The 24,016-nt window shown below is 35.0% G+C and overlaps 1 protein-coding gene across 2 annotated transcripts in view; it reads left to right on the top strand.

The window, feature by feature from the left end:
* PHIP (pleckstrin homology domain interacting protein) overlaps positions 1 to 24,016 on the top strand; it is a 127,568-nt gene that overhangs the window by 26,352 nt on the left and 77,200 nt on the right. For both annotated transcript variants that reach the window (XM_029223975.1, XM_029223973.1), the window contains 3 exons: positions 8,475 to 8,635; positions 22,001 to 22,222; positions 22,501 to 22,601. In XM_029223975.1, the coding sequence (XP_029079808.1) occupies positions 8,475 to 8,635; positions 22,001 to 22,222; positions 22,501 to 22,601 (484 nt within the window). The remainder of the gene's footprint in view (positions 1 to 8,474; positions 8,636 to 22,000; positions 22,223 to 22,500; positions 22,602 to 24,016) is intronic.

The raw sequence follows: 24,016 nt of genomic DNA, 5'->3' as shown, positions 1-24,016 counted from the left end.
GAGGCCACAACAGTGAGAGGCCCGCATACCGCAAAAAAAAAAAAAACCCGCATACTGCAAAAAAAAAAAAAAAAAAAAACTTAATGGGAAAGATTTTAGAAACAAAACTTATAAACACAATTGATGGCCCTTTGTATTTTATGGCTTTCGAATCAGACTAGATGTGAATTCTTTGTAGCCTGTCATTCAGTCCATGGTCAAATAGGCAATGGTTATTCTCTGTAGTGTAGTATACATTCAAATACTTTAATATACTTTCTTTCTTTTTTTATGATTAAATGAGTTTGAATTCCTTGCATCTTTATCCCTGGACCTGTTTTTATCAGTCTTGAATTTAAGTTAATCTCCTTAGACAGTTCATATTTTTCATATTGCTCTTTTGACCTCCTCGAGGTAGATTGAGCTATACTTTATTTAATAAAAAATTAATCAGGATGTATATATGCTCAATAGAGAAAACTTGGAAAATAGAACAGCTCAAAAATTAACCAGTCTCACTGGTTGTCTGTTATTAATACTTTTGCATGTTTCCTCTCAGTCTTTTTTTCTAATATTTGTCTACCTAGCCAGCATGGTAAGAGTGCACTCTTTGGAATCAAACAGCCTGAATTCAAACCTGGGCTTCACCTCTGGGAAAGTTACGTTTTGTCCTTCAGTTCTGTTATTGGTAAGGAATATCCCCAGTAAGGAGGTAATAGTAGTAGCCATGTTAAAAGATGTGTGAGGATTAAATGAGAATATATGTAAAGTTCCTTGAACACTGCCTGGCATGTAGTAAAGTACTCAGTAAATATTAGCTATTATTTTCCAGATCTGCTACACATCATAATAGTTTTCCACAGCTTTTTTTTTCTCCCCACCACAAGCACAGCAGGTAAGACTTTTTTTCTGTCAGATTCTTGAAGTCCCAGTAAGAACCTCTCTCTCTAGCTTCAGTCCCTGGTGACTTTTGTCTTCCTTTATATGCATTTTCTCAAGATAGGTGATTCTTGGCTTTAGCATAGCTTCTTTTTTAGAAAATTATATAGCTGTTTTTTTGTGATCTGCACGGTTGCATCATCTCCTTTTCATTCCAACATTTTTGTGATTCTTTAACAAAAATAAAATGTTATGTAATTTCACGCGTTAGCAAATACCTTATACCACACAATACTTTATTTAATGGAAATCACCAACACCATGTAGAGACAACTTTTTGGACTCGTAGTGAATTTGGAAGGTTATTTCTATAGAAATTGCCCTCTGAGTGCCTGATCATGGATATATGTAGCATTATTTTGTTGGGAAAACTAATTATTGTCTAAAGAGGTAAATCATTTTAGAATTTGTTTTCACATGGTCTTGCTTACCTGTTTATCATTATTTTTGTACAGGCATACTTCAGAGATATTACGGGTTGGGTTCTAGACCACCGTGATAAAGTGAATATCACAGTAAAGCAAGTCACACAAATATTTTGTTTTCCCAATGCATATAAAAGTTATGTTTACTCTGTACTGTAGTCTATTAATTGTGCAATAGCATTATGTCTGAAAAAAAAAGTCGGTGTCTTAGAAAATAATGCTGTTGGAAAAATGGTGCCAGTAGACTTGCTCAATGCAGGGTTGCCACAAACCTTCAATTTGTAAACAGAAATAAAACGCAGCAGTATCTGCAAAGTGCAATAAAGCAAAGCACAGTAAAATGTTTGTAGTTCACTTTAGTTCTGTAGGTTTCCAAAGTTTGGAGAGCCTTTATTAACACAGATTGTGGAGATTAAAATAAAATCTAGGTACTGATTATCCAGAATCCACTCTTTTTTTTTTTTTTTTTTTTTTTTTTTGCTGGTATGCGGGTCTCTCACTGTTGTGGCCTTCTCCCGTTGCGGAGCGCAGGCTCAGCGGCCATGGCTCACGGGCCCAGCCGCTCTGCGGCATGTGGGATCTTCCTGGACCGGGGCACGAACCTGCGTCCCCTGCATCGGCAGGCGGACCCTCAACCACTGCGCCACCAGGGAAGCCCCATTCTCTTTTGTACTTTAATTTAGGAACTGTTTATATGGTTATTAATTACAAGTTACAACTACTTTTGCATTTTATTTACAGAAACTCTGGGAGCTTTCCAGGTGTTTTCTTTAACCAGAATCAGAGAATAAAATTGGTCAAAATATAGTACAAAAATGAATCTAATAAAAAAATTTTTTAAAAAATTAAAATCTTCTAGTAAAATACTCTGATGTTTCCTATCTGAGTACCCTTTTTTCTGTTATCAGAAAAGGGTCTAGGTTGCACCTTCTGAAATTACATACTCTTTCTTTTTGCCTCCTCATTTAATTCTTCTACTGCCACAAACATTAATTCTCCAGGTTTTGGCGTCTACAGCCACATGCCTCTCCTTGCATTCATTATGCTGCCAGCTGGGCTCTGCTTTCATGTGCTGGCAAAAGCTGTAGGCACTAGTCCTGGGCCCTCCAGTTCTGATTGTTAAGGCGGAACAGCTTTCCTACTGGTCTAGATATTGTATAGCATGTTATGTTGTTCATAAGAGTTAAAACAACAACAGCAAAAAACCCTAACTTGTGCATTTTTGTTAATTCATAGTAATTTTAGTATTTTTTCCCAATTCATCTTTTTTAACAATGACTAATTTTGATCTTGGGTAATTTATTGCAATTGCACCATGTGCCCTTGTCAATTTTTGTTTATTGATTGATTGATTGGCCACGCCATGGGGCTTGTGGGATTTTAGTTCCCCGACCAGGGATTGAACCTGGGCCCTCAGCAGTGAGAGATTGGAGTCCTAATCACTGGGCCGCCAGGGAATTCCTCCATTTTTTAAAGTACTTAGTAGGATGGTCTTGGAGGGTATTATGCTAAGTGAAGTAAATCAGAGAAAGACAGATACTGTATGATGTCACTTATATGTGGAATCTAAAATAATTCAACAAACTAGTGAATATAACAAAAAAAAAGTAGACTCACAGATAGAATAAACTAGTGGTTACCAGTGGGGAGAGGGAGGGGGGAGGGGCAATGTAGGGGTAAGGAATTAAGAGGTACAAGCTTATGCATAAAGTAAGTTATAGGATATATTGTACAACACAGGGAATATAGCCAATATTTATGATAACTGTTAACTGGAGTATAGCCTTTAAAAATTGTGAATCACTGTATTGTACACCTGTGACATATAATATTGCATAACAAGTATACTTCAACTTTAAAAAATGGAAGAAAAAAAAGTACCTGTCAGAAGGAGGAAACCTTTTGGAGGGAGGTGATAGTATTTCTGCTTTAGTTCTTTCTTATTTGCAGAGATTTTGTCACATATTTTTCTAATATGCTCAGAAATGTAGTCACTAAGGTTATTGCAGATGCTCTTTTCTGGCAGCTACCCGTTTTTTCCCCCGTGAAACTTGGTTCAAATGATACAGATTTGTATAATGAGGAAAACTGAAGTAAATCTGCTTATGTTTATCTTTTTCTAAAATCATCTGCATTGAAAACTTCGGCCCAGCTATAGGACCAAAGTACCGTGTTCCTGGATAAACAGATGTCAGTTGTTTATAAGTGAATGAAATTAAACTTATATTTCCAACAAATTAGTTTTTTTTTAAACTTTTCAGTCATCTTCAAATTAGATAATAATAAATCAGGAGTAAGATTTTTTAAAAGGACACATGAAGAAGAATAGCCAGATAAAAGCTAAAATGCCATTAATTATAAATTAAAAATTTTGGTAGTGGTATATAAATAGACATGCCATCAGCAACCTAGCACAGAAATATAAGATAATTTAATTGAATAGAGAAGGATTAGTCAGTGAAAAGACTGGAACAAATAGTTGATTAGGGGAATCTTTAGAGACTCACCTAGTAACATACTAAAACTCCAAATACATTAAGTAGTTAAGTGAGAAATTTAAACCACAAAAAAGTAAAAGTAAATGGGTATTTATTGTACCATTGGCTGATAGAAGAACCTTCATATTAAAGTACTAGAACAAGTTACAGAAGAAAAGAAAAATATTGATAGAATTGGCTATGTAAGTGTGAAATCGTGAGATGTCACAGAATAGCATAATATGAAAACCAAGTATATTTGTGGAAAATGTTTCTGGAAGTATAACTTGAGAAATCAAAGTAGAGAGAGAATAACTTGCTTAAAATCTCCACAGTGTCAAATTTAAATACAAGTCTGTCAGACTTAAAGCCTAGCTTTTATTTCATTAAGGAATATGGAGTAGCTATTAAAATGCTGTTTATGAGGGAAGTCTCTGCAAAATTTTATGTGATTGCTTTAGGTGGTAGAGTTATGTAGACTTTATGTTCTTATTTTCTACATTGAGTATGCATTAGTATTATGATTAAAGAAATAAATCAATTCTTGAAAAATAATTTGGTGTGAACTAGGAAGAAATGGCTTGTGGAGAATTTTATTACCTAGGATGTATCCACAGAAGTAACAGTTAAGACCCTACTGGCTAGATATATCTAGTTATATACAGTAGTTACACCTAACTTTAAGAAATCGTGGGCCTTTTGTTTATCTTCAGTAATTAGTTCTATAGACTTGTGCACATAGACTTTGTTTCAAAGACTGTTCTGAGTGATTTGCTACAAATGACACTGTTCACAATTTTGCTCCTTTTCTCTCTTCAGAGAGAGTAATACGTCAAATGGATAACAGTGATTTCTGGAAGTTTTATTTCACTTTACTGGTCTGTTCCCTCAGAAGACATTGAGTAAATATTTTTACCTATCCCTTTGCCTCCAAATTAAGTAAATTTAGCAGGAAGGTTGAAATGAAGAACTGTTTCAAGATACTTTGAATCTATAATCTGTCCAATAAAGAAATCCATTTTTGTTTTATTTCCTAAGCCAAATTATTTTATTGATGTGTAATTAATTTATTAAATCCACCAACTGTATATTATCAACGAAGTGCCAGCCACCATTGTCAGCTTTTAGGCCAATCAAAGAACAAAACAGATGAAAAATCCTGCCCATGTGGAGCTTATTACGTTGTAGTGGGGGGAGGCAGGAAATAAACAGTGAACATAATTAGCAAATAAAAGGTGATAAGTGATGGAAAAAGAACAAATACTAAGCTACATAGAGGCGGGTCAGGAGTAATGGGTGGTGGTTGGGGGTGGGTTGTAATTTTCAAGAGGCTGATCAGGTTCTGCTTCATTGAGAAGGTGACAGACATCTGAGGACAGATATGAAGGTCAAGGAGTTAGCTATATGTGGGAAGAGTTTTCTGGCCGGGGGAACAGCGGGTGCAAAGACCCCAAGTCAGGAGCATACCTGATGTGTTGGAAGAATGGGGGAGATTAGAATGGTTGGAGCAGACCAAGTAAAGGGGTCAGAGAGGTGTAATGGGGGACAAGATTATGCAGGATCTTGGTAGGCTGATGCATAAGGAATTTGGTGTTTATTCTGAATCAAGTGAAGGACATTGCAGTTTTGAACACAGGAGTGATACTATAGGGCAACCGGTTAGGTCGCTTTTAAAATCAACATTTTTAAGTTTAAAATTAAGATTCACTCCTTAATAGAGGAGATGACATTTAAACTGGCCCTGGAGGGTAAGAAAGAATTTTGCTAAGTGAAGAAGGTAGAGATTTGCTTTGGCAGGCTTAATTTAACAATATTTCACATCACCATACTTAAGAAAATAAATGTACTTTTAAACCAAAGTCATACATGTTACCTGATTTAAGGTTAAAAGTATAATAATGTCATATAAAGAACTTATTCCTTTATGACCTCTTATATCTGTTTAACCATGCTCGTTTTAAAAATTGATGTTCTAGTTTAATAAAATTTAAGGAGTTCCTATAATCCAAGAGACATTTCCTTTTCACTCAAAAATCCAATTAGTCTATTAAGAGTTTCTTTTGAAAGTAAATGATTGCCATTTGCCTTTCTGCCATAAAACTGTAAATTTAATTGAATCATCTTGTGTTTCTTATTATTAACTGAGATTCATTTATATACTTTTTTTTATTTAAAAGGCTCTACACTCAGTTGTAGGAAATACAAATAAGACAGTTTCTGCCCTTAAGGTACTTAAGATCTGGTAGGGGAGATAAGACATTATGCAAATGGTATAGTAAAAGAAAATGTGAGTTCATTGAATGGGAGTCCTACAACATCCTCCTCTCTTCCTTTATAAAAATTCTCTACCTATTTGACCTGGTCAGGCCATCTGTAAATCCAGTCTCAGTTGAACTTCAACTATTGAACCATACTTATATTTTCTTCTCTAAATCCCTGTATCAAGTTTGAACCACCAACTTATTACCTGGGAACTCTACATACTGTATGTCATATCTTTTGGTACTGTTGACCAAGTTGGTAAATTGGTTGAGAGCAAGGACTCTGCTAGGTACCTTTTCCCTTATTATGCAGTCATAGTATAGATATCTAGTAGTTAATTGGTAACCAAATATAGGGTAGGGTGGAATATAGTTTTAACTATAAATGTATTTCACTTAATGTTTCTGAAAAGTTTTACTTGAAACGTTGACTGTAAAGTAACTTTTCGAAAGGGATGTTCTTTTTCTCAGTTGATTCTTAAAATGAAAATAAAGATTTAATCCGAGTTTAGGTAAAGATTCAGTAAAAACTATGTTTAAGAGAGTAGTAACATTTTCTCTTGAAGGAAGTATTTTTTGCTTTATCAACTCTGAATTATAAATAGTCTTTATAACAAATTCATCTAAAAAAATCTGACATATGTAAAAGTGCCTGATCATCATTAAAATAATGGTTTTGATTTTGTGGTTATCTCCAATAATCATTTTTATTCCTGAACAGTGTTAAATATTTTTTTAAAATTTGACGTTTTGAGAATTTTGTAAATTTTGTATGCAGGGAATTAAAGTACGTCTTGGTAATGCAGCACTGTCAACATTTGTGTTACATGTCATCACTTATTTTCTTATAAAACAGACAATAAGTGAGATGTCATTCATTGATCCTCAGTGTTTGGATAAGATCATTTGAGTTCTCGTTTGGCAGGACAGTTGATGCCTGTGGTTTTGTGTGATCTTTGCTCCAAATCAGTTTGGAGCCAAAGCACAGGAGGATGTCTTTCACCAGGCCATTTCTATGCATAAGGAAAAATGTATCAGGGTTTATTAGAAACTTATTGAATCACTGTTATTATATAACTAGTTTAAGCCTAAATATGCTAATTAACAACTTTCAACATTTGTCTTAGATATTGCAGATGTTGAAATAGATTGTATCATAGGACTTGTATGCTGTTAACAGCAAGAGATGTACTCTATCAGAATATAAAATGATTGATGTAGTAAAAGAACATATAAGCATAATGTAATTATTCCTTGAATTATTATTGCTTTAGAACCTGCAAAGTATTCTTCTACGTATCTCCTCAGCAGTCCCCAAGATTTTCCTTTTTGCTTGCAAATGTAGTGTAAGCCAAACATTTATTGTATGTGAATAAAATAATAAGCACTGAGATTCTTTATGATACGTCTGAGATATTCGTATTTCATCAACTTTAGGGCATAATTGTAGGCTCTAAACCTAGGTTAAATAGTACTTTGTACATATATTTAATTTTTGGGGGGACTAAATTTAAGTGAGAAACCAGTGTTTATTCTGTCCAATGTAGGTGGCAGTCACAGTCAGAAAGAAAGCCTTGTATTTAAAGATAATCTACAGGTGAATAATGTGCCTGCAGATCAGTCAACATGTATTTATTGAGTGCCTTCTTTGTCTATAATTATTGGTATAGAAAATAAGTACAGTAGTAATTTAGATGGAAAATAACATTTTGGGCTGGAGTCAGCATCTCAGGCTTTGGGACAGAAGATAAATTTCAGTCATGTCTTGAAAGATGGTTGAAATGGGTGAGGTGAAAAAAGAGAGCTCTAGGTTCTAGAAAAGGAATCATTATGCAGGTCTTTGGCAAGATCCCCAGTTTAATTATTTTTTTAAAATAATGCAACAGATTATTCCTCTGTCTTCATTTGTTGCAGAGTTTTTAAAAACATAATTCAGTGTGTCATATTTAGAGGGTTCACGAATTGCTGGTTGATGAAAAGTAAAAATCACTGGATCCAGTTTTAACTGCTTTTGTAAGAAAACCTATCTCATAGGGGCCTTTGAAAGAAATAATGTCATATAAAGTGATTCTGGTTTTTAAAAAGCACTAGCCAGAGAGTATAGAAGTCTGAGTTTTAATCCTAGCTTCATGCCTTACTTTGTGACTTCAGACAGGTCATTTAACTGAATTTACTTGTTTGTAAAGTGAAGAAAATAGTGCCTGACTTATTTCTGGTGAAATAATGGGCTCTTATGGACTATTTTGAAGACTTTTAACTAGGAGCCATATACCTTAGAAAGCATCTTTATTTTTACCAACATATGAGAAACTGAAATATGTGAATTCATAAAAGAGGATGATTAAGAAAATTAATTTCTGAATTATACTTATTTCCCCCCCTTTTCTTGGTAGCGGATACTTTGTTTTCAAGGAAGCTGAATGGAAAATACAGGCTTGAGCGACTGGTTCCCACTGCAGTGTATCAGCACATGAAAATGCATAAAAGAATTCTTGGACACTTGTCATCTGTGTACTGTGTAACTTTTGATCGAACTGGCAGACGGATATTTACTGTAAGTAGTTTTTTTTTTTTTTTTTTTTTTTGCGGTACTCGGGCCTCTCACTGTTGTGGCCTCTCCCGCCGCGGAGCACAGGCTCTGGACGCGCAGGCTCAGCAGCCATGGCTCATGGGCCCAGCCGCTCCGCGGCATGTGGAATCCTCCTGGACCGGGGCATGAACCCGTGTCCCCTGCATCAGCAGGCGGACTCCCAACCACTGTGCCACCAGGGAAGCCCACTGTAAGTAGTTTTTAAAGTATTATCTTAATTCATATATGGAATTGCAGAAACATTGCTTAAAGTTGAACTTTGAAATAAAACCTTTGTTTTTTCTTTTAATGAAAAACTAGAAATTCAGGTAAATTAGCTTACTGTAACAGAAGGTTTTACTTAAGTTTGGACTTCAAGTTTGGAACATTCTTGAAAGACATGTTGTAGCACTGTTACAGTTATATTACGGTCCTCATGGATAAGTGTAATTTCCAACATTATATGAAATAATGCAGTGTGACCTTTTTAAAAATGTCATACAGTAGTTTTAATTCTAAACCAAGGACATTTCACCCAAAGTGTGTTAAGCAAATTAGGGGACTCTGAGAAATTTCCCTTAAAGCAGTGATAGAAAAAATTCTGAGCATATGTAACATTTTCTCCTTTTACCTTTTATCCTTAGCACCTCATTCTTCAGTGTATCTCATGTGTTCAGTCTCTTAGGTTTGTTTGTTACTGTTTCTTTTATTAACAGAGAAAACAGAGCTTTTCAGCTTTAAGGGAGAAAATTGCTTTTGGAAATATTTCAATTTATTTTTAGGTGCCTTAACTATTATATCCACTAAGGGTAATACTTACTACACTATTATGGTTGTACTTACCATTAAATACTACTTATATTAAATACTCTGCTGAAGGTATACACTCATTCACAGGATTCCTAATTTTAAATGGGAAATGGAAGTTAACATGGAAATTCCTATCTCTGTCTTCGAAGAGAGCAGCTGCGAATTTTATACAGTCACAACAATTATAGATTCCTCTTTTAAGTAAATATGCTTGTAAACTGAGATTTATTTATGTCTACTTTCTCTCCTTTACCCGTTCACCCAGTCCTCTATGAAACAGCTAAATGGCAGGGTGTGGGAAAGGATTTCCATACATATCTTTTCCCCGGTTCTAGAATCCACTTCAGGCGTTTGCAGATTATTTCCTACATTAGTGTTCTCCCTTTCACCTTCTCTTTTATCTCTGCTGTTCTCTATGAAGCAGAATAAAACTGAAATTTTAAAAATTTTCTGATGGGTTATTGTTTTTAGAGTGGGGAATAGTTATCCCTGTAGTGGCTAAAGTCCTTGATATACCTGCAACAGTAATTTGCTCTCAGATGGTAATGGAAAATTACTTACAGCCTTTTTGAGTTCAGTATATTATCATTTAAATTTAGCTCTCAAAACATAAAGTAAATTTGGCATCTCTAATGTTTAAAAGGATTCTTTCAAAAATAATAATAAATTGAAAGAATGAGAAAGACACATTACATTGTGTTTATACTTCATTTTGGTGAGTATTAAGTTATGCCGTTGCACTGAGATTATAAAAAATATATAACTTCTTACTTAATTTTTGATGTCTGTAAAGTACCTTGTGGGAATTCTTTCTTTGAAAATGAGAGGAATGGTAAGCATTTGATTGTCGTACTTTATGAAGCACTGTGTATGTGTTGATTTGAATTAGACACATAATCTCCCACAACTTTTTGAGGGAAAAAATGCAGTGAGACAATACACTGTTGCTGGCTCATGAATTAGTAGAGTAATAGGCATAGAGTTGGGCGAGCACTCTGAACCAGGGGTTAGTAAACTACTGCCTGTGGGTCAAATCCAGCTTGCCACCTTTTTTTTTGTAAATAAAATTTTATTCAAACACAGGCATGCTCAGTGGTTGCTTTTGTACCACAACAGCAGAGTTGAGTAGTTACGACAGAGACTGTATGGCCTGCAAAACCTAAGATAATTGTTACCTGGTCCTGTACAGGAAAAAATTGCAGCCCTTGTTCTAGATATTTAATTCCTACTTTTAAGAGCATTGAATGATATGTGAAGAGGGAAGCAATTTTCTGATTGTTTTCCTTTAGTTGAAGATACATAAATAAAGGCAGAAAATTATCACTGTACTATTTTATATGGTCTTATCAAGAGTCTAAAAATGTTGATGTTTTATGTATGTGATATAGTCTGCTAATTGTGCCAAACTTATATTCTCATTTGTAATTTTTTACCGGTGATTTGCAGTTACAAATTCCAAAATGTTGCCTTGTGACAAGAAATGCAAAGATATGAGATCACTGTTACTTAAAATTTCTTTGTATTTTTATGATTATCACCTCGAGTTAGAGTACATATGTGTTTACTATTCATGTTATTTTATTCCACTGGGAACACATTAGCCACTAACTACTGCTTTGAAAACCAGTCTTGAAAAATGATAGGATAAGACTTTAGGATAGTAGATTATGACTGAACAATGAAAGATTCCTGTGAGAGAGTGACACACTGTTGTTATTTATTGGAATAACAATTCAGTAATGGACAGCTCAATATTTCCTTTTTATGTATTCAGTACCTGAAGACATTGTACACTTATTATTAAGTCCTAGTGTTAGATATATTTGAAAGCTTTTTCCAAGGGACTCATTCCAAGGGACTTTTGAGTCCTTTCTGGGTAGGCACAGCTAGAGACAGTATTGTCCTGTGGTTAACAGCATGAGCTTTGGCATTAGGGGGCTCTTAGTTCAACAAACAGCTTTACCACTTCCTAGCAGTGCAGCTTACAAAGATCACCTCACCCTTTTAATCTACAGTGTTCTCAGCTGTTAAAAAAAGAAGGGAAATAGATAATAGTAGTACCAATCCCACAGGATTTTTGTGGGATTGCATGAAATGATGCATGCAGTTAGTATAGAACAAGATATACAGGAAGCAGTTACTAAGTTTCACTTGCTGCTTTTAATTTTATAGATGGATTTAAATGAATTCTTTCCACTTTATTTTCTTACCTAACTAAAATCTTATTTATAAATGCTGTACAAGATTGAAATCATTGTGATTGATAAGTGAAATTCTGTGTTAGGAAAAATTTCCAGTATTTTGTAGTAGAATATTTTAGTAATGGACATTTCCCAGTAGAATAATGAGAAGAACCCAGGGAGGAAGGTAGCATAATTAGCAAGTCAGACTACTCCCTAATTCTCTCTCTTTCTTAGTTTTCTAAAATTTTTTTACTTGATTTCAGAATCATTGCGTCAAATAATATTTGCCAAAGAAAAGCAGAGTTAATGAATTCTCTCAGTTGTAAGCCATTCACTCATAAAAGTATGTTGAGGACCATACAAAAAATTTCCCCTCTTTTTTCAGAAACATAAAATGTACCTCTTCAAATTAAGGCAAAAGAGCATAAACTGTTTATATAAATTCAGTAATTTATAATAAAGACTATGAGTTTATGCACTCCTTTAATGAACTTCAGTCTTTTAGGAGGCGGACTGTTCTAAAAGCTTAGGATATAGAAATGACAGACATAGTGTCTGCCACTGGAGAGTTCACAGAGAGTCAACACACAATATTGATACAATGTGATAAGCTTGCTAGAGGCAGCACAAGATGCTGAGGTGTACTATAGGAGAGAGGTACCTAATTCAGTGTGTGGTAGGAGATGGTAAGAGAAAATTCCTAGAGAAGTGACACCTCAACTGAGCTAGGTATTCCAGAGTTAGGGAAAGGCATTTACAGTCATTGGGAGAATGTTAACATGCAATTGTGTATTATTGGACATGGCAAAGAATAAATATGGACCACTGCTAAGCAAGAGCTAGAGATGTTGTTGGAGGACAAAATCATTAAGTTTCTTTTGTGACATGAAGGGATGTCTTTCCTGAGGGCATGGAGCAGAAGTGATGGATTTAGACAGAGGAGTGAGCAGAATTTCTCTTTTTAATGATCTCTTTGGCATTATTGTAGAGGATGGATTGAAACTAAGTCTTTATACGGAGGTATAGGTGAAAAGGTTGTAGCAGTGATCCATGAAAGATTCACAGTGGAAGTAGGGATGGAATTAACAGATTAAAAATAGAATCTCTAGGATTTAAAAGGTTCATTTGAATGTAGGGAGGAATGTAGGGAATGTTTTTTAACTTGTGTGACTGGTTAGAAAGTCGTGTCACTTACTGTGGTAAGGATTTAAGTGGAGAAGTTTGTGAAGGTTGGGACATGTTGAATTTGAGATACTTATATAGATTGCCAAATAGAAATGCTCAACAGGTTGTGAGAGCTCAGGAGAGAGAGCTAGGCTAGAAGATTGAACTGGGGAATCGTTGAATATGGAAATTGATTTTTTTACCTCATATGTGTAATGTACAAAGACTGAAACTTCAACTTTAAAGCAAACTAAAGAAGAGGAGAGGAGTCAATAATTAAGACTGAGAAAGAGCTGCCTAAGAGGCCAGGAGAAAAATAGAAAAAGAAGTGGTGTCTTAAAAGCCAAAGGATTAGTATTTCACGAAAGGTAGAAAAACGTAAAGTAAAATTAGAACTGAAAGGCATCTTTTGGATTTGGCAAGGCTATTAATGAACTTAAGAAAAAATGTTTTATTTTAGTTTTAGGGGTAGAAGTGAGATTGCAATGCACAAAGGAAGGTTTGGGAATTGAAGAATTAGAGACGGTATAGATTAATCTTTCAAAACTTGACAATTAAAAAAAATAGGCTATTTTCTGAATGTGGTGTATTACCACTGAACATACTTTTATTGTATTGTATTGTCCTCTGTGTTGCAGTGAATTTGTTTAGAGGTCTGTCTCTATTAAGTTGTGAGCTTCCTAACAACAAAGCCTTTTCCTTAAACATTTTTAGGTCTGCAGTGCTTTACAGAGTATCTGGTGCATACAGTAGGCAGACAACAAAAAGATGAATGAATGAACCAGTCAGTTAGAGATACAGAAGTGAATAATGTCCTTTCTTGTAAGAAACTTCTGTTAGGGAAGATATATACAAAAATGTCTGTAAGACAAATTCCCTTCTTCTACTGTGCTTCATTTACACTGGTCTTTTTCTGTGTTTCAAACTCACAAAGCCCATTTATGGCTTAGAGCCTTTGTACTAGCTATTCCCTTTGCCTGGAATTGTCTTCTCCAAAATATTCCTGTGGCTGATTCCTTTTTTAGCAGTTCTGTTCAAACACTGCTTTCTTAGCGACTTTTCCCTGACTGCCTTCCTTCCTCATACTCCATCAGTGTCTATCACATTATCTTACTATATTTTTCTTATAATATCTGTCACTGTGTGAAACTTATTTTTTAAAATGAGCTTTTATTGTATTTTCTTACTAATAAGCTCCATGAGGACGGATAGGACCTTGACTGAGTTGTTTACGACCACTGATTAAAGTAGGCATCCATGGGTTATACTGATGTAAATAAGTGAGAAAGAAGGGAAAACTCGTATTTACAGTGGAATGCCAACTGATAATTGTAGAAAGAATGGTGGTTTGGCGACTATCATAGTGGTGGTTGATTCATTTGTGTGTCATTGCGGGAGGCTAAGACTGGTAGATGCTGGTTTGAAGATCTTAGCGTAATCTTGTATATGTTCCCCCAAGATACCAAGTTAATTAATTAAAAGGGGAAAAAGTGCAACTTTCCAGGGGAGAAACATGGGAAACATTAACAAGACAAAGTTATTAACTTTACTAGTGGTGGGATGGGTTGACATTGTGTATCCTCTGAAGTGGTACACTGAGGAAAACACAGCATCTTGTCTGTGGGATTCCTACCAAGACAGTATGATCTGGGTCTGGTCATTAATGAACATTAGACAGACTGAGGTTCCGGGTCATCCTATAGATGTAAGGTCTGTATTCTTTATGAACTTCTGAGGACATGAAACACAGAGAAAGCCTCAGGGAAATACTCCAGATTGAAGAGACTTAAGTGACAATACAACTAAAATTTAACATGTTGCTGTATGGGGTCCTAGGCCAAAAAGGAAAAGGGAACATTATCGGGATAGTTGACAGAATTTGAATGGGTCCTGTGGATTGGATGGCAGTTTTATCAATATTGATTTCCCAACTTAGGTAGACGTGTGTCTTTGTTTTAGAGGAAGGCACACTGGGATATTTAGAAGTGACGGGGCGTCAAGTCTGCAGCCTACTATTAAATGGTGCAGAAAAAGACTAATGGGTGTGTGTGTGTGTGTGTGTGTGTGTGTGTGTGTGTTGTATGGAGAGAAAGGAAAGAAAGGTGGTGATGGAGCTGATGCAGTGGATTGTTAATAGTTGATGAATCTGAGTGATGGAAGACATTGGTACTGCTCTTGAAACTTCTGTAAGTTTGAAATGCAAAATTACTTTTTAAAAGTACATGGGAGGTAGTGTAGGGATGATGCTGTATATTCAATAAGTTTGGTAGTAATGGAAAGGAGAGCTAGAGTACAGTAATTTATAGGAAGGTAAATTTTTGAAAAACTGGGTCAAGGGTAAGGAACTAGGAGCACAGATATAAGAGGAGGTACTTGATGTACAGTGGTCTTTATGGAGGGTAGGTAAATGAAGAAATAGATACAGAGCAGTCTATTTGGACTGCTTAGAAAGATAGATAATTAGGGTTACAATGAACAGATTCTGCTTTTCAAAGTGAAATATTTTACCTGATAAGAGTCTTGGTTAGGGAGTGGGACTGGGTTCTAGAGATGAGTGATCAAACCTGGTGATAAGGAAAGAGTGATGAATGGGGGAAAAGGATTGCTCATTAGCCTTAGCCTTCCAAACAAACAGGAGTTACGAATTTGCAGTGTTGCAGATTTAGTGTCCTTGTCTTCTTTTCCATAATGGTACTTGGTATCTGGGAGCAGGATAAGAGCAAGTGATGATTACATTGGTACAAGGTTAGTCATTGGTGGTTTAGGTGGACAAGGGAGTGAGAAAATTTGGCATGTGTTGAAATGATTGACACTGAAGTTTAGGGTAATTTGTAAGGGAAATGAAATAGGGGTCTGATAGATGGGTAAGAAAGAAAATCAATAGCCTCTTCTCGAAAAAAACATTGAACTAAATTTAAATTACAAGCACTTTTAGCTGCCTGAATAGGCTACTTTTTAGCTTGAAAAGAAAATGACATTATAGTATGCATAACCATATACACGGTGTTTTAACATTTAATTCTGTTGTTCTAATGACATCAAGAGGTGAAATCTGACTCATAAGCTGTGCAGCAGTAGCGAGAAATGAGAATTCTCTTTGTTGGTTCTGCCAAGGACTGCCAAGTTCTCCAAGACACTATAAGATTAAAAATCACGTAATTTATCTTTATGTCAAAGTAGTAATCTTTGGTTGGTCTCTTCAATTGATGCTTCTCTTTTAGCAGGGAAAGGTTTACAGATCTACTTTTTAATTTTAAGGTCATCTGAGCAGAATCAACCTGCTGTACTGTTTCCAAATGTGTGTGGTTTTCTGCTCACAGAAGTCCACAATTCTTTGTCACTTACTGTTCCATCCTGTAAAGTAGCTTTCTTCATCATTGAATGGTTCACATAGTTGTTACCTCTAGTCTTCTAGCTTTAGTTTAAATAAATAAATACATATATACATAAATAGTTCAATTAAGCTCTTTAAAACTTGTCTTCCAGAAACTTGAAATTTGACCTTAGGTTCTGCTTTAGTTTTTACATAGAATTTAAGTGATTGAAGAAGGCCCTGTGTCTGAAGTTGTTTCATAAAATTTTCATATCAATAGGTAGGACGTTTTTTGTAGATTTTAAGGAGCATTTTAATACCCAAGCGCATGACAAAGTAGAAAGCCATGTCACAGAGACCTGTCGAACTTCCTTTACCAGAATACCAAAAGCAAATGTGTACAGTACATTTATTGCCTGGGCTTAACTATAGAGAATGTCAGCGTTTGTTTTTATTTATCTGAAATTTGCCTCTCACACTTTTTATTTTGAAGAAACTTTGAGTTTCCAAAAGGGATTCACAAAATAGGAACCTCTTTTAGATAGACATAAAATGAGAATTACCTGCGGTGTAAGAGATCTAGTTGTACGCTGAAAGGGCCATTAGTGCCAACAGTCTACTTAAAAGTATTAAAGAAATAATGATTCCAGAGTAAATGTCTGATTCCGTTTCCTTCCTCTTGTCCTAAGCTACAGAGTATGTTGACAGTTTTAAAGGCACTTGCCTTAATCATTTTGTGTGTGTGGCTTTAGGTGTGGCTGTGGAATAAGAAAATTTATAGGGTACTTTAAATTCGTAAGTTTAGGCAAATCTAAATTTTGTTTAAGTTCCACCCTTTATCAAGCCTTTTCACAAATAATATCTACATTGTTGTTTATTCAGGATAGAGATAAGGTGCTCTTTCAGCTTTCTTGGCTTTATCTTTGCATTGATGAGATGTCTTGACGTTTAAGAGAAAGCAGTGTAAATTTGGTATATCTCATTTGTTTGGGGATTTATGTAAGCCAAAGCTACTTGTTCTTTTTGTTATCTTTATACTAGGTTTGATGTAAAGGGACAAATGATAACATATTAATGAGTACTCTTTCATAGTAATTATGACAATTTTACATTATTGAAAAGTGACACTAATGATCCACTACTGTCTTATATTTGCTTGGCATTAACCACTAGCTTAATACTATAATTTGATTAAAAAATGAATTCCATAAAAGCATCTTCAGTTTTCACCAGTTCGTGTATTTCTTAAAACTTATCGTGGTTAAAATATTATAGTGACTATGCCTTGTCCGCTTAAAATTCTTCAGTAGCTTCCTCACCAGGTTAAATTCAAACTCCCTAACAGGCATTTAAAACCCCTACCTTCTATTACCTTCCTCAGATAAAACCTTTCCAGCTTAATTTTTGTTTCTAGTTTCCCACTTATACTTCGTACTCCCAACTTTTCTCACCTTGCCAAATCCCCAGTCCTAGCAGCAACATCTAGATGTTACTGAAAATAAATGAATACTTCGTTTTCCCCTAGGCATTAGAACTTTGCTTAAAAAACTTGTCAGTTGAGATATTTTTCTAAAATCATGCTATCTAATTTTAGCAGGAAGTTCACTGTTGCTTCCAGGTTTTTTCCCTTTTTCTTATTGCTCTTAAAATTCCACCACATTTTCAAACTTTGCTCACCTTTTTTTGGTTCCTTCTTTGTTTCCCCCTTCTCCACTTGAAGGAAATAATCTTCAGATATTTGTCTTACTTGCTAAGGTTAGAATCATCTAATTTCTTTGCTGTTTGCTTTAAAATTGCTATCTCCACCATACCTCTTCCCCCTTCATGAAGCCTAGGAGCCTATGTGTCCCTCCTACCAAGGCTGACCCCTGTGCTTGTGTTGTCCATCTCTTTCTTTTCACCATTTAAATAACATTACTTTTGCTTTAATGTCCGTACTGTCTTTAAAGTTTTGATTGAAAACTTATAATGTCCTACTCTTTGGTTTATTATTGACTTTACTAACATTTGAGGTAGGCTTCTGGGAAGAAAGATCATTTGTTCAAATTCTCTGCATTTTGGTGTTTTTAAAAAGAGTAGTTTTATCAAAGTTTAGTTCATCCTTCCACATTCAACTTAAACACATTTATGGTGCTTTAAAAAATGTTTTCCCAGTAAATTTGATTTTTCTTCTTGTCTGCAGTCCTTTTCAAACAATTATTTATGTGTACTTGTATTTCTGATAGTCATTTTAAAAGAACTTAGTTGAATTTTGTCAAATCATATTTAGTTTCACATTTCCATTAAAAACAGATGAATGATCACAAGTAATGAATGATGAAATAGAAGTTGCCTGAGGATGCTTTAGGGTTTGGTTTGAAATTCTGCCAGGAGTTCTGTGAGCAGGGATAAGGGTTGGGGATAGTATACTACTTTATATCATAAAAGAGGATAGTGAAGAGAGTGAAAGTACGATGAAAAATTTCTCTCCTGCAATTTAATGGAAGAAAAGAAAGGTTAGTTGGGATACTACACACTAGGGGGAATTGTGTACAGTGGGTTTTTTTAAAACAAAAGTTTTGGTTTTTGGTTTTGTGGGGTTTTTTTAGTACTTGTCTAAATAAAGCAGAATTATAAAGTAATATTAAATTAGTGAACTTAATAAACTCAATAAGAATATAGTGGGGCTTTTTGTTCAATTTTAATTAGTGAAAAGTCACTGGAAGCTGAGTTTAGATAACAGGTTGCCCCTGTCCTTTTCATTGAAAGCTGGCATTTTGGTCAAAAAGATGTGTGGGTTTTGTTTGTTTGTTTTTTCTGTTAACATGGAAAATATGTGATACACCTTCTACAGTAGAATATACAGCAGACTCTTAATTCAGATACATAAGAAATAATGAGATGACATGATTTTACTCTTTTCATATATTCTGCCTGTATTAGCATACTTAAAATTTTATTTTTGTTGTGAATGTAGGTCAGAGGCAAATATTGCCTTAGTTTTTAGAAGGTAAGCAAATGAAGTGAATAAATTGACTTAATTTGTGGAATTTAGAGAAACTGAGGGTTGAATAAATGTTTTAAAGCCTTTTTTGGTTGTCCAACAAGTACCTAGTGCACTTCTTTCTACAATGCCAGGTGGTATTGTAGACCAGCTTTCTGGAAATCACAGTCTACACACAGGCTCCTTCTTCATTTCCCACAGTTGGCAGGGATGTAATCCTCATCCTTTTTGTTCCCCCAAATACCTGTTGTAGCCATCTCTTCTGATCCTTCTCTTCTATAATAACAATATTACCATTCTCTCCTGCCTGTACTATTTTAACAACTTTCATCTGGCCTCCTACTTTCTCGCCTAATTCATACTGATGCCAGGATGATCTTTGGAAAACAAATCTGATCCTGATATTCACCTGCTTGATCGCCTTAAGTGATCCCCATTACATACCATACGCTTTCGTATCCCATAAAAGGGCCTGCACAGTTCTTCCCTGACTTCATCCTCTCGCCTTCACCTCACACTTTGTTAGCTTACAGACTACTTGCAGTTCCCTGAACTTCTCACATTTTCATGCCTTTGATCATACTTTTCTCTCTAGTTGCCATCTGGAATATTCTTTTTAAAATAATAAGAATATTATTAAAGTAAGAATAAGAATACTACCAGCAACAAAAGCAGTAATAGTAGATAGTCCACATATATATAAAAATATGTATATATATAGCTTTTATTCTATGCCAGGCGCTCTGCCTTCATTTACTCATTTCTTTTTTGCGACAGCCCTATGAGGTAGGTGTAGATTAGAAGAATGAGGCAAAGAAGGTACATGTAACTCTTCCAAGGTCAAACGTGTAGAAAGTGGTTGCACCAGGTCCCATTCTCTCGCTTAATGGAATTCTAGATACGGTTGGATTTACTTCTACCTTTTTACTAATAGTTTCTATTTGTGCCATCTCTTTTTTGTTCTTCTGCTTCTCTTTTACTGACTTGTGTTAGAGAGACATTTTTGTTTTGTTTGTTTGTTTTTGCGGTATGCGGGCCTCTCACTGTTGTGCCCTCTCCTGTTGCGGAGCACAGGCTCCGGACGTGCAGGCTCAGCGGCCATGGCTCACGGGCCCAGCTGCTCCGCGGCATGTGTTATCTTCCCGGACCGGGGCACGAACCCGTGTCTCCTGCATCGGCAGGCAGACTCTCAACCACTGCGCCACCAGGGAAGCCCAGAGAGACATTTTTGATGTAATTTTAATTCTCTTATTGATCTTTTAACCATTTTTTTTCTTGACCTCTAGAGTCTGTGCTCTTAAGCTACTACATTGTATTGACTGTCCAAACATCACTGCTTCTGGATTCCTTTCCAGAGTCTACCTCTCCACGTTTGAGGAAAAACAGACTGCTCTCCTTTTAGATCTCTACTGATTAACAGTATAGGACTTAGGACATGTTATTGCATTTATATTCTTCTGCCTTGCTTTATAAGGACAGGAATACTACGTCTTTATTCATCACCCTTGAATCTCCAGTGTTTGGCACATATTTAATCGCAAGGCAAATGGATAAATGAATGCATGAATCACTGAATTTTAAAAAGGAACCTTGGAGATCATCCAGTTTAACTTCCTTATTTTATAGATGAAGAGCTTGAGATTAAGTGAACGTGATGGGAATACCAGATTTTCATGTGAATAATTCACCAAAGTTAAGTTTTATTACTAGTCTTCAGTGGTTGGTAACCAATTTAATTTGCTTCAAAGGTCAGTCAGAAGAACTGGTTTTATAGTTAATTGAGAGTGCTCTAGGTAGTGTTGGCAGAATGTGGTTTAAGGTACAGCATTTAACATATGCTGTTAATACTGTGTTTGTGATCATTTATATGTCATGTCTGTCATCAGTATGAAGTGGATACTTCTCTGTGTCACTTGCTTTTGTAGATCCTCTAAGTACTTTCTAATATCAGATAAAATTGTGTGTGTGTTTTTTAACAAATTAGATTGGAAGATTGTAAAGAATTCTAAACTACAGTCTTTGCAATCTTTTGATAAATTTTGAATCTGGGGAATGGATATATGAGGTTAATGGTAATATTCTCTACTTTTTGTATGTTTAAAACTTTTTAATAATAAAAACTAGGGGGAAATAGGGAGAGGTTGGTAAAAGTAAACTTTGAGCTATAGGATGAATAAGGAAAATTAGAGAACAAAAAAAGTCTAAAAGGTCTTACTGCTGCTTTGGCTAAGTGAAATTGAAGTGTTTATTTGTAAATATAGGAATTCATAGGAAACTCTGTATTCTTTACATTTTCTTCCTGAGCTTATGCTGCTGCAACAAACAAGTAATATATATATATTTTTTTATTGACTTCATACAGATAAAATTAATTTTTTTCTTATAACTGACGGGTAATTTTATATGTAATGTATTTAGCTGAAGATCAGTGATGGGAAACTCATGTATCATAGATTTTGGCTTCTTAGGAGAAAAAGCCTCAAATATGCTTCCTTTCATTTTTATATTAACATAGATAGGATTAGTCACTGTTGTGTATTACATTTGTTTTGCAGTTATAATTTTGTTATTTTAGATGTTCAGATTCTTTTACAAGGTTCTATATAGAGGGTACCATATAGGTAGTGGGTAGGGGACCATAGGTAAATGTTAGCTATTGCTAACATCCTACTTTTCCTGTTAGATGATGGGCACACAAGTATTCTTTATAAGTGAATAATTTAATAAAGTAGTCTTATGTAGAGGAAAATTCATAACACAAGTATTTAACACTTTTTAGTACTTAAAATTATAATTGTTGGGAAGTGGATGTAACAGATATGATTTTTTTTAATCTGTGTTAAGAATTCCAATTAAAATTTAGAGTTAATTCTATTAATATCCATTTTTATTTTAAGGGTTCTGATGACTGTCTTGTGAAAATCTGGGCAACAGATGATGGGAGATTATTAGCTACTTTAAGAGGCCATGCTGCTGAAATATCAGACATGGCTGTAAACTATGAGAATACAATGATAGCAGCTGGAAGTTGTGATAAAATGATCCGAGTCTGGTGTCTGCGAACATGCGCGCCTTTGGCTGTTCTTCAGGGCCACAGTGCATCTATAACGTCACTACAGGTAATCGTTTTAATCTCTGCAAAATCCTTGTTATAATTTAAAGTAAATTTTAAGAAGTCACTTTTATTATCCATTGTATAAAGCCAACTAAAATGAAAAAAGGAGTATTTCTCTTTTCTTTATAAGTACATGGACTTTAAATAACGTGGTAGCCATGACCTTCGTCAATTCTGAGTGTTCTGTCACTGTTAGTGTTAGTTGCTGTTTGTATGGTCAAGATGGGTTTATTATTTGGACTGTGTTACTCTTGTAAAAATTTTGTTTTCTTTGTTTTTCAGTTCTCACCATTGTGCAGTGGCTCAAAGAGATATCTGTCTTCTACTGGGGCAGATGGCACTATTTGTTTTTGGCTGTGGGATGCTGGAACCCTTAAAATAAAGTCAGTTGCTCTTCTATTTCATAGAATAAATGTGTATAATTTAATGGTTGAAATCACAAAAGTATGAAGTAGTCAACAATAGGAATAATTGTACTTTTTTTTCTCCTTGAGTAAGTAACAAATTCATTTTGTCTCTTCACTGACCTCTTTCATTTTTATGCTTTCCTTTTTGCTTTCATGCTTTAAAGAAAGATTTTTAACATGTTTATTTCTTTTTTCTCTTATCTTTTTTCCTAGCCCTAGCTCTTTCAGAATATACCTGTCTTATTACCACTTCTGTTTTGTATGCTGCAGTTACATATCAGTAACTCCTTTTGGTACTGAGAACATAATCTTCAGAGTTCCTAGTTCTATAGAAGAATTGTAATTATTTCTGTTATCGCATCTATAGACTGGATTTTATTGTAGATCTAGGGAAATTTAGGAAAATGCAATCATTAAATTTTCACTAAACTACATCAAGGTAGATAGATGCACCCTTCCCTCTGCCCCATAATAGCATTTTGCATTTGTGCTTTCACCTATAATAATATCTTGGTTTATCAAAATAAGTTGTCTGCACAATATTATGTTTAGATTAAGGACACTGAGGCAAAGAAAAGTTAACCAACTTTCCCACAGTTAAAAGTTTTTAAAAATGGCAAGGCCAGGACTGTAACATTTCCCTGCCCTCTGGTTCTGTGCTGTGTCATGCCACCTCTTAAGTGGATATAGTGGGAGAAGTGCTGTATTTACCCCATGGAAATCTGTGAATGGGGAGGTAGTGCATACAGTGATTCCGTAGTGTTGAAATGGCCATCTCTGAGCTCTCAAGGTAAAAAGTCATTTAGATTAGATATATCTCAATAATTGTTTCTGACATCTGTTTACAAACTATCAACCCAAATTGAGTTATTTAATAAAATAATTTGTGTATGTCTTTGTTATTTCGAAACAGTAATGTTTAGATAAACCTCATATGTGTGAACATTCCTGAATAGTGCCTCTTATGGCAGGGCATTTAGGGGGCTGTGGCAGCATGGGTAGCATAATACAGCAAACTATACTTCTTTTGCAGAAAGGATTGTGATCAAAGACTTGGCTCTTGGGAGAAAGCAAGCTGATTTCACTTTAGTTGCATTCTTAATATTTAGAATAGTAAAGGCTTTCTGTAGGCATTTAGATAAAAGTTGAAATGTTTCACTCGAGTATGGACAATAGCAGTAGTTAATTGTTTTCTCCTTTGAGTATTCTTTACCTCCTTATGATCTGATTTTGATACCTTCGTCTTGTCCTGTCTTGTTTTTGAAGAAAAAGTGATCAGCAATTTTCGAATCAACATAGGAAGAAAAAATGTGTTTACAAAATTAAGCTCTCACTTTGTGCTTCTGGAGGATTACATTGCTAAGTACAGTAATATTTATTTGGAAGTGAGA

This window comes from Monodon monoceros, unplaced genomic scaffold (genome assembly GCF_005190385.1).
Source record: "Monodon monoceros isolate NGI ecotype Baffin Bay Population unplaced genomic scaffold, NGI_Narwhal_1 Super_Scaffold_15, whole genome shotgun sequence".
In the NCBI taxonomy this organism is placed as follows: Eukaryota; Metazoa; Chordata; class Mammalia; order Artiodactyla; family Monodontidae; genus Monodon; species Monodon monoceros.
This window is presented reverse-complemented; position numbering and strand designations above follow the sequence as displayed.